This window comes from Fukomys damarensis, unplaced genomic scaffold (assembly GCF_012274545.1).
Source record: "Fukomys damarensis isolate Sample0158 unplaced genomic scaffold, DMR_v1.0_HiC HiC_scaffold_11, whole genome shotgun sequence".
NCBI classification, from domain to species: domain Eukaryota; kingdom Metazoa; phylum Chordata; class Mammalia; order Rodentia; family Bathyergidae; genus Fukomys; species Fukomys damarensis.
In genome coordinates, this window is record NW_022900923.1 from 8,030,722 (window position 1) to 8,042,011 (window position 11,290).

General features: G+C 54.6%; 1 protein-coding gene across 3 annotated transcripts in view; it reads right to left on the reverse strand.

Moving 5' to 3' along the window:
• The window catches only part of Vash2 (vasohibin 2), a 27,301-nt gene extending 16,017 nt beyond the window's left edge, over positions 1 to 11,284 (reverse strand). The window contains exons 1-4 of one of the 3 annotated variants that reach the window (XR_783975.2): positions 11,045 to 11,239; positions 4,338 to 4,426; positions 1,206 to 1,262; positions 715 to 789 (exon numbers count right to left, since the gene is read on the reverse strand). Coding sequence is in view for 2 of the 3 variants with exons in the window: in XM_010642553.1 (XP_010640855.1) it covers positions 715 to 789; positions 1,206 to 1,262; positions 4,338 to 4,426; positions 11,045 to 11,149 (326 nt within the window). In the remaining variant the exon portion in view is untranslated. Of the gene's footprint in view, positions 1 to 714; positions 790 to 1,205; positions 1,263 to 4,337; positions 4,427 to 11,044 lie in introns of all 3 variants that reach the window. The other 2 variants (XM_010642553.1, XM_010642554.1) reach the window with 2 other exon arrangements.
• Positions 11,285 to 11,290: the final 6 nt, after the last annotated feature.

Genomic DNA, 11,290 nt, shown 5'->3' on the forward strand with positions numbered 1-11,290 from the left:
TACTGGGGATCAAACTTGGGTCCTTGTGCTTGCGAGGCAGCTGGCAGAACCACTAAGCTAAATCCCTGGCCCTATTGCAATATGTTTTTTAAATATAAACATTCAAGATGTAGGTTTTTAAAAAAAAATTTTTTTTTTTTCCGCAGTACTGGGGACCAAACTCTGGTCCTTGCGCTTGCGAGGTAGGCACTGGAGCCACCGAGCTAAATCCCCAGCCCTCAAGATGTGTTTTGAAATGTGTAGACACATTTCAGGTTGAACAGTCAAGAGCGTGCTGGGAAATGCAACAGAAAGGTATGAAAGGGAGCAGACCCTGTGTCAGCTGTGTTCACCAAGTCAGGACACACTGACAAGGCCGGGTCTCCGCCACCACCTGCTCTATTTTCCTTGGAGAGGGGTTTGGATGCTACCTCTTCGCCCTGGTTCCACTTCCCCGAGTGTCTTTCCACGCCTTCGTCTCCCTTTAGTTCCTCTAAGTTAGCATTCTCCTGGAGATGAGAGACTGCGGGTCACGGGACTGGGAGCTGGCCCTGGTGGAGGCCGCAGCTAACAGCCTTGGACTGACATTGGTCCAAGGAGACAACTGGTTTGGTCCAACTCTCAACGGGGAAAGTTAAAGAGAAGCACAAAGGGAGTTCACAATGTAAATGTGAATGTGGGGTGTTAAAAGTCCCACAGATGCAGTAGCTGAAGCTCACAGGACTTCAAGGATACATGCCCAGGATGACGGCTTCAAGGCATTTGATAGGTAAGGACTCTCGGGTCATTTCCTTTGCTGTTTCCATTAACCTGCAGGACAGAGCACAACAGAGGATCTCAGGGGCCATGCAGTTGTGCAGTCTGTCTGTCAGTCCGTCAGCATGCATCTTCCGCACAGGCACCATGCGGGAACTCAGGGAAGGCCTCAAAGCACGGTGCACCGAGCAGAACTGAGGTCCCACGTCCGCCTCCCTCCCCTTCCCAAGAGTTAGTGCCCGGAGGTTGGCACCGACACCCTACACAATCCTCCTGCTGCCGGGGTTACTCTTCTTCACCACCATAGGTGGCTGTCCGAGTGGCCCAGTCCTCGGTCCCCCTCCAGCTGGGCCCTGGGCCCTGCACTCTAGGATGTCCAGGCACTGAGATTCAGGGAACACAGGTTGGAAGAGCCGAATGGCAGCTCAGGTGAGAGAGAGAATCCAGCCCACTGCTCATGCACCACTTACCCGCTCAGTGGTCTCATTTTCCTAATTTCAAAGAACTGGGTCCCCGTGTGATTATATCTGTGTGAAGTTTGTAAAGGGAAAGTGACGGAAAAGTCCAAATGTCCCAGTCATCCGCAGAGGAAAATATGCATTCTGATTTCTCAGTGGGATTAGAAGGCTGGGGCTTTTCAGAAGTGGCCCATGGCTACAGGTAGCTAACAGCCACTAATTCCTCACCTCTCTGCCCTGGAAATAGAATTCTTAGTTAGGCCCCAAGGCACCTCAAACTTTAATAACAGCTCCTTTTAATCTGTTCTGGTCGGTTGAATATATGTCTGACTTTACATACCAGACTACAAGTCCTTTGAGAATTGGGGCCGTTTTTTAAGAATCATTTTTATACCCCCATAAAGCTTGGCAGAGGCCCAACACATGCAAGTTAGCAAATATTAAATGAATGAGGAAGTGAATGAACGATGGGCCGGACACACTGGTAGGTAAATGGGCAGGTGGATGGAACACCGGACGGATGCATGGATGGAGAGATGAGCAGACGGCAGGACGGAATGGAAGGACCGACAGAGATGGCTGCAAGGAACAGAACCTGGACGAGCGGCCAGGTTTTCAGTAGCACACAGACTGCAGCAGAGTTTACTGTGGAAACATCACCTTCTTTTCGTGATGGCGCTGGACGCCGATTATGAACCCTGAAGAGAGGGTGCCATTCTCCACGTTTGGAATCTGACTGCTCAGGTCTCAGGGACGGCAAGGCTGCTGCAGGTCATTCCGGAGACCAAAGGCTTTCTGAGACTGGCTCTTGATTATTCTCAGCCTAGAGAAAAGCTGCTTTGTGTATTTTCCTCGTCAGCCTCAAACAAAATTGTTTCTTTAAAAAGTGCCTGCTGGGAGGATGGTAAACGGCGGGCACCTGAGGTGTGCAGTGTGCCTGCCGTGACAGAGCAGCTATGGGGAGGCGCTCCACGTCCTCCAGAGTGGCTGGGGTCCCCTAGCGGCCCAGATGCGCTTGGCCAGGCAGACATGCGGACACCTAACAACCATCGGCAGAGCTCAAAAGCAGTCTCAGAACCTTTCCTGGAGGCTCTGATTTCAGGCGGTGGATGGGGACACTCAGAATCCCCCACTCCACACAAATGAACCACAGGTTCTGGGGACAGGACCACGGTTAACGCCTGGGCTATCATAACCACTGAAACACAGATGCCTGAAATTCCTAAGGCACAACCTACAAAATCTTGAGCAGAGGAAAATGAGGAACTAAATATTCTCACTGTGAAGTGATTTTCTTTACCAAAGATTTTCCTCAAACAGTAGAGTCCCTGCACATTGAAAGTACAATTCGATTAGCAAAACTTCACTTCTAGGCCCAGCTTTCCCCACTTAGACATTTAATTTATACATGGAGTTCATAAAGGAAGAGAAACCTGTAACTAAATAGTTTCAAATGACCTCTCATTTTTATAGAACATAATGGACCCCTGGAAGGGAGTGGGTGAAAAGCACCTTCCTCAGGCTTCCCCTGCCCGGCAAGACCTCCACCAGGCTGAGGGCCCCTCGCCATCCCGCAGGGCTTGGGTGGCCCCGACCTTTCCAGACCTCATCCTCTGACAACTGAGCACATCTGTGGTTGGGTCTGCCTGTCCCCACCCCGACACCTGTCACTGTGTTCAGGACAAAGGATCGGGGGTCCCAAGAAAGGAACTAACTCCAGGCCGGAAGGCAGAGAAAGAGAGGATGCTCTGCCTTCTCTGGAGGTAGCCCACGGGGAACAGCTCCTGCAGTCTGCAGGCTCGCAGTGACCACCAGAATGGGTTGGAGCACACCCCCGGGGCAGCGATGTGCTGCAGGGCATCCGGCAGCTCCTGCCAATCTTCCCCACCCACACCCTCCAGTCATTCCCATCTCTGGCCCAGAGACCTTGGGAAGACTGGGTCCTAGAGGAGGAGGGAGCCTGTCTAATTGGTCACCTCCTGGAACGTAAAAGGGCCAGCTCTCGGGGACCCAGTCTTCTTGCTGCACAGGAGGTTTGGGTCTCTGGACCCCAAGGAACTCCTATATGGGGTGCGGGTTTGAGGGTCAGGCCCAACCCCTAATCTTATGTGTGCCTCCTCCTGCCCTCACAGCGTCCCATTTCTACCCGGGAGGGGCCGTGCAGAGAGCAGATGGTCCATTCTTCGGGAACAGAGAGCTAATCAAGCATCTCCACCCGAACGAGCAGAAGCTGGTGTCCCCCCTAAAGCCCCGCAACACCCGGCCTTGTGGAGGTGGTGCTGGCGTTTGGTCCCCACAAGAGACACACTGAAGTCCACTGAAAGGTTCTTCCCTGTGACAGAAAGGACTGGCTCTGCTGGACAGGTCCCAGTCTCGAGGCTGGTGTCAGACCCTGGACAGAGAGGGGGCCGGTGTGTCGGGGGCTGCATTTCCTATGTTTAGGAGGCAGAGCAGAGTCCTGGGGTGCTGAGGCTCCCCAGGGACTCCAGCCCAGCAAAGACACCGCAAGGGGTGAGCCCTCAGGGCCAATCTAGTCTTGGCTACAAACAGCCTGAGAACTCTCGAGGACAAAGGGACCCAAGGTGTGGCTGGTCTGATCTCAGCCTGGACCCACGGGGCTCCGAGGCAAGTCCTGCACAGGGCCAAGTGGGAAGAGGACCCTCTCACACCCACTGGCCACGCAGAGCCGGACCAAGGTCACCAGCCTGGTGGCTGTGGAAGCCCAGATGGGTCCCTGGAGATCATGAATGGCCAGCGATAAAAGCAAACGTGAGAGGAAACCGGGAACAAAAGAACTGGAAAGAAGAGGGAAGACAGGCATCCCGTACAGGTGAGAAGCAGGGCAGCACCAAGATGGGCAAAGGGAAGTGGGAAGGGGAGGAAGGCGGAGGAAGAGCGGATCCCTGGAGACAGCAAAGCGCAGGGAAAGGGAGGAAGGGAAGACTGACAGGCTCAGGTAGACCCTGCTGCTGTCCCTGCCTGGAGGGACAAGGCCTGGTCACTGAGGCCCCACTTTGAGCCATCATTCTTCTCACATGGGGCGTCCCTCCCTGCCTGACCTCAGAGAGCGCTGGGGAACCAGCTGGGGACACCAGTGCCACCAGGCATGCAGTCCCCATCCCCGCCCCCGGGCCAGAAGGATACTGTAGTGTCTTCATGTAATTCTGGATCGCCTGGAGCCAGTCTGGGATCGTCATGGACAGCCTGTAGTTTGGGACCTGGGGTACTGAAGGCTGCAGAGAAAGAGACAGGGATCTGTTCAGCCCAGGCTGAAATCACCGGAGAGCTCCTGAGTGCAGAGGGCCATGTTGGCACGGCCACCTGTCCCAGTGGCGCCTCCCCAGAGCAGAGCAGTGGTGCTTCTCCCACTGCAGAGCGGGCTGTACTCTGGCCACGGTGGTTCCCCTCGGGGTGACGAGTGTAGAGCGGCTGGTCCCCTCCACCGAAGCCTAAGAGCGCAGGACTGACACACAAGTGCTCCACTCTTGCCCGTTTTCACTGTGTGACACCTCCTGCTGCCTGGCCAACGCGGGTACCTTGCACGCAGAATACAGCGTGCGCTAGATCGCTGCAGCAGGGCGCTGTGGGCGCTGCGTCTCAATCCCTCCCTCCCAGCAAAGCCCAGCTCACCTTCCTGAGTCCCTTTCTAATCCACTTGCCTCCTCCACCCTGCCTGTCTGACCCACGGAGCAGCTCCGGACTCCTGAGCCTGCACTCCTAGCCCTGACAGTCAGTTGCCTGTCAACTACTTCCTCTGTCTCTTGCTTAAGTCTCCACAACTGAGCAGTGGACTTCTCCCTGCTGGGAGGACAAAGGACCCCAGGCAGGCAAGGGGAGGAGAGCACCATCTCCTCGGAATTTAGGACTCTGATCAACCCTGCCTGTGGGGCCAGGTGTGGGAATAAGCAGGGGACACCACTCAGGCCCCTCCTGGAAGGTGAGGGACGCCAGCTGGGCATGGTTTTGTTGTCTGTACGCTGGGTTTTCTGGCTTGGATTTTCATTGTTTTGGTTTGGTTTTGCTTTATTGCAAAATACCTACACGTGCCTGGGTCTCCTGACCTCTCTGCCTGCCTGGTGGGGCGGGGTCACTGGTCAGAGAAACTCAGCCCCCATGGGCCTGGGAAGGTGACAGGAGCCTCCTCCAGGGTTCATTCTCTTAGGGAGAAGCAGAAAAGGCTAAAGGAAAGATTAGCTCCATCCCAGAAGGAAGGGAGGGCAGCTCTGGGGATTTGGGGCTCAGAGACAGAAAAGGAAGCTGCTGGTAAGTGGATCTGGGGACAGCCCGGGGTGGCAGAGCCAGGGACTGCCAGTGACGCCCCTGCCTCCCCCTGGCTGTCCACGGGGCGTGGACTCTCCCAGTGCCACCCTTCGCTAACTCACCGCCACTCCTTGCTGCTCTCTCCCACTCAGTTCCTCCGGTCTGTCTTGGCTCTGAGACACCACACTTCACAGCACCTGCCCCCACTGCTGAGGGAAGCCAGTCACACTTCCTACGTGACACCCAAGGCACTGTGTGTGTGAAGTGCACGTGGCTGTGTGGGCACACAGGCAGACACAACTGTTCTGCGGACTACGTTTTTGATACAACACATCCACTCACAGAAATCATATTTCCTCCTGGGAGTCATTCACGGACGCAAAATGTTCCAGTTTAAACACACACACACACACACACACACTAAAAGGTGCGCTGGGCACAGTGGTGCACACCTGTGGTCCCAGCTCATTAATTGGGAGGCTGAAGCAGGAGGATCCTGTGAAAGAGGAGTTCTAGGTCAGCCTGGATGACACAGTGAGACCCATCTCAGAAACAAAACCAGGGACCCTTGTGTTTCTGCTGAGCAGCACTAGCAGGGGAACAAATCTTTCCCGGGTCACGGTCCTCTGCGACCACCGCATTGTTTCAACTCGCTGTAGGTTCCACAGAGCGCATGTAGCAGAGCAGCAGGGTAGGAGCCAGGCAGCAGCTGGGGCTCGGAAGAGCCGCCCTGCCCCCGTGGCACCCAAAGGCTTTTAGAAACAGCTGCACAGTTACCTCAGCCAGCTGTGCTGGAGCTGCGGCCACTTTGGTCCCAGCAGGTGGGACAAATGCATGCAGGTTCCAATCCCCAGGGAGCAGGGGTGTGGGGAAGAAGACACCAACATGATGTCACCTGCAAACCCCGCCTGGAGACCAGCCTGGAGACCAGCGGAGCTGCTGGGGCCCCAGCAGGGGCCAGCTTCCTGATCCCTCCGCACTTAGATGAGACACCAGGGCTCCCTGGGGTGTTTAGACTAGAGACCCCCAGCATCCAGCTCTGTGGGCCCCAGATTCAAACCCTACCCCATCACCTGCTGGCTGTAGTCAGGCAGCCTAATGTCCCTGATGAAACACGACCCTCACCTGCTTCCAAGGGCACCAGCCAGCAAGTCAGCAGAGCAGGGCCTGGGGCTTAGAGTCATCAGCAACATGTTCTCAGGGGCACAAAGTCAAAGAAGCCCATAATCAGGACATCCTGAAGATACCTTCTCACTCTAATAAGGAGCATGAAAACATCCACTGTCCCATGCGACAGTGAGTTAATATCTTTAATTCATGAAGAGGTCACACAAAGTGATAACTCCTGAAGGCTCAATTTAAAAAATGGCCCTCAAAGGTAGAAACTACCCATGCATCTATGCGTGGATGAAATAAACGAAGTGTGGTACATCCATTTAGTGGAATATTATTCAGCTTTATAAAAGTTTGGCATATGCTCCAAGATAGATGAACTGTGAAGACATTTAGCTATGTGAAATAAGCCAGTCACAAAAGGACAACTATCATGTGATTCCTCTTATCTGAGGCTCCTTGAGCTGTCAGATTGACAGAGACCAAGTAGAGAGTGGTTGCTGTGGGCAGGGGTTGGGTGTTGGTACTTAAGGAGCACACGCGTCAGCAGAGGAACATGAAGTTTTGAAATGAACCATGGTGATAAAGGGGCGATATGGATGTGTTTACTGCCACAGAACCGGACGTTTGAAAAAGGCTAAAATGGCAAATTATTTGTTATGTATATTTCACCACAATAAAAAGACCACAAAAAGACAATTCACAAAAGAAGAAATACAAATAGTGAACAAATGTTTGAGATAAATATCAGACAAAATTCAAAGCTTACTGGGGCCAGGGAGTTAGCCCAGTGGTTCTGCTGCCTGCCTCACAAGGACTGGAGTTCGACCCCCAGTACCACCCCCAAGTGCAAAGCTCACTAACTATTTAAGAAGTACCAATTAAGGCCACTGAAATGCCAGATGTGTTGGCACAAACCTGTAATCCCAGGACTCTGGAAGGCTGAGGCAGGAGGATGGCAAGTTTGAGAAAAGGGCTGGGATCCAGCTCAGAGTGAAGGCCCTGGGCTCCATCCCCCGTACCACCACCAAAAAAGGAGAAAGTCACTGAAAAACGTTACTCTGACTCTCCAGTTAGCAGACGTTCTGAACCACAGATCCCTAGTGTTGGCCAGGATGCTTGCATACAGCTCTGGTGGGCCTAAATTGGTATAAATTTTCCGACTGTGGTTCTGCCGGAGCCTCTGGCCTGGAATTACAACCTGGACCCCGTGAGACTCTCACTTCCTGCCACTAAGTCCCTCCCCAGCAGGGCAGAATCTAGAGGGAGTGGGCAGAACTGATGGCTCCCTGGAGACCGGGGTGGCACGAGGTGGCTCGGGGAGGGAAGAGGACCAGGGCAAAGTGGAGCCGTGGGGAGAGGGCTGTTTAGGAGGGAGAAGTGTGAGGCCACAGAGGTTGGTCCCTGGCCCACTGTGCTCTTGCCAAGCCTGAGTGACCAATCTGAGGGTGCGAGGGACACGGCAGACAGCAAGAGCCTGGGCAGAGGTGAAAACCAGACACCTGCCTGCAGCCGAACCCGAAGCCCAAGCACTTCACACTTTCTCTGTTCTCTATTTCTTTCTTCCTTTTTTGTTTTCAGCATTGAGGATTGAATCCAAGGTCTTCACACTGAGCTACATCCCCAGCCCTTTTTACTTTCAGTTTTGGGATAGAATCTCACTAAGGAGCTAAGCTGCCCAGGTGGGCTTGACTTGCCACCCTCCTGCTTCAGCCTCCCAGAGTCCTGGGATGACAGGCGTGCACCACACCTAACATACCCACAGCTCTTTGCTCTCCATTGGACAAAGCTCACACCCCTGGAAGTGAACCCTTTTCCACCCTGGAACCAACATGAGAAAGACACAAACCTGTGTGGCTCTGCAAGAAGCCAGCTGATCTTTCCTGCCGAATCCACCCAGGTTTCCTGCCAAGTCTGCTTCGGGGAGGTTTCCCAGCCTTCCCTTCCCAGCCCGTTCTTTGTTCTCCTCCAAAGATTTTTGCTGTTTTCTTAGCAATCCCTGAAAAGCCCTGGACTTGACCAGGCGAGTGCTAACTTCAGTCTCAGGAACTCCACAGCAGACCCTGTCGTCACAAATTTGGGGTAGGGGAACCCTCCTGTCCCCGCCCCCGTACACATCTGGACCTGCAGCAGAACCCACCACAGCTAACGGGTGTCCCGTCCTCACTCTCGAAACCTTCCCCTGTGCCTTCTCGGTCCGCACTCAATGAACAACTGCCCCGGTCCTCCGCCCCAGCCCAGCAGCCTCTTCTGTAAAAGGCTCCGCAGGACCCGGGCCAACGGAAGAAGAAAAGGACTTGTGAGTGTAGCTCGAGCCCGTGTCAGAGAGGAGCGGCCCCTGCACGGGGACCGCTGGGGCCATGTGTCCGGAATGGGCAGGGGCAGGCTGTGAGGAAGCCAGGTCCAGGGGCACTGGGGACGGCAGGGGGGTGTAGAGGAGGGAGCAGTGCTGAGCTCCTGGCCAGGCAGCTGTCTTTACGTGACCTTCTGGCCACCGGGAGAGTACAGTGCGATGTGGCTGCCACACTGAAGGAGGGACACGGCACTGGGCTCCCTGAAAGCGTCAGCTCCAGGACGCGGGAAGGAGAAATCTACGTTCTGAGCCACTCGCTGAGAATACTGTTTCATGTGCGCATTTTGGGGCAGTGACCGATGACAAACCAGCAACTGTCCTAAGAAGAGGACAAGGAGACTGAGCTGGTCTGGGAACCATGACACATAAGGAAAGATAAAAGGCACCAGCTGAGAACAGAGAAGGCTCACAGAAGCTGGGGAACGTCAGTTTCGAGGGCCCCTAGTGACATAGATCAATTCGAGAAACTCAGACTGCGGGGGCGTCAGGACATCATAGGATTTTAGAGTTGGAAAGAATAGTGCACAAAATTTGGTCTATTCCCATTTTATAAAGAAAAGTAAGGCCTCTGATCTGCAGTGAGTGAGCTGGCCACAGAGAAGTAGAGCAAGCAGGGCTAAAATTCAGTCCCTGCGTTGTTCCAGGTCCCTCCTACTGTAAGAACAGTCTGTCAGCACCCAAGGTTGCTGTGAGGAGCCAAGGAAGTGGACACACCGTCTTGATTCAAAGGGCAAAGAAAGCCCCAGGCACGATGTGGCTGCAGGGTGGGGGAAGACAAGAGCTTCTCCACGCCTAGAGCTGTGCCGCCCAAACCCGCCTCTCAAGGCAGGGAGCCCTCCCACATTCCCAGGCCTGCAGAAAGACAGGGGATGCAGCTAGGAGGCAGGAGACTGTCTTACCAATACTGAGTCCACAGTCTCCCCCGAAAGGAGAGGGGGGCACACAAGGACTCAATTAGACTGGGAGGCATAAAGTCAGCAGGAAACCAGGCGTCAGGCCTCCGTTCCCTGTTGCCACCCCCTCCAGATGTGAGGGCTCGGCTCCTCATGTAAATAAAGATTCTGCACCCCAGAAAAAGGGCAGTCAGTGTTGCAGGAAGACTGGCTGTGGGTCATTAGGGCTGACATTCAAGTGGACAGGCTTCGGGCAGCCTAATGACGCTTTCCTTGGCTAGCAGGGTAATAAAACCCTGTAACGAGAAGCGTAGCGGGAAGTTTATAGAGGATCTGTCACTTCCCCAAGGGCACACAGCCTTGCAGGCTGCTGCGGCTCAGATGCTCAGCTATCACCAGGCTGGGGACTCTAGCAGATGGCTTTCCAGGTCTCCGGTGTGGCATTCCTAGACCAACCCAGGAATCTTCTGAGCCGTGCCAGTGTTGCCAGCGCCCAGGGGACACCATCCTCCTCCGCCAGGCAGCTCTCTCCAGTGCATCCTGGCATTTTATTTAATGCAGTTACTCCCACCAGAGCTGTCCCTCCCCGCAATGACACCCTCAGGGGCCTAGCCCAATCCGCTTGCTGGCTTCTCTCCAAAGTAAAAAGAGCTTTGCTCCTCTGGAGCCTCCTCTTTCACCCTGGGACTAATTCATCATGTGTACTGGAAAGTCCCTTTTAAACCACAGCCAAAACTTCCTTTTTTTTTTTTCTTTCCTTGGAGCCCAGATAAGCTGGGAAGTGACAGTTCACTGTTTTTGCAAGTTTCAGAGGTGAAAGTCACTGCCGGAAAAATTGGCAAAAAGTCTAGAAATGATTCACACTGAGAAGTCTGACTGGTTGAAGGCGAATTCATTCACAGCTTAATAAATCATTTGCTAGGGAGGCCGGAGAGGAGCAAGAGATTCCAAGGGGGACAAGCAGGATGGGGTTCCTGGAGGGTCCACCCATTCTTGGCCTTACCGGATCACCTGCGGCCCCAGCTTTTGCAGCAGGAGGCATGCAGATGGGGTTGAGAAAATAATGGAGTTTGGCAAAACCTTGGCACAGCCAGACCATGTGGGGTGCAGGACATCAAGCTCCGTGCCCGCCCCGCCCCCACTTCCAGGGCTTCCGGAGCAAACTGGGAGGGGTGGGCAGGGGGCGCCGGCGAGGGGGTCCCACATCGCCCATCTTTCCTCTAAGCACTGACCTTTGCCAGGAAGGCCGCGTTCCTGATGGCCCCCACCATCTCTCCTCCCTTGGGGTGCACTTTGGCCACGTGCATCCACATGCGTTCCCAGGTGTGGCTGTCCATGGGGAAGCCGCTCTTGTTCACGTGGAACAGCACCCCACCGTCTTTGTCCTCCTCCTCCGAGCCCCCGCTGGTGGCGAGGCTCACGGGCCGCGCGTGGCTGCTCCGGGACCGGGTGCCTTTGGCGCCTTTGGGGTGGGGGCA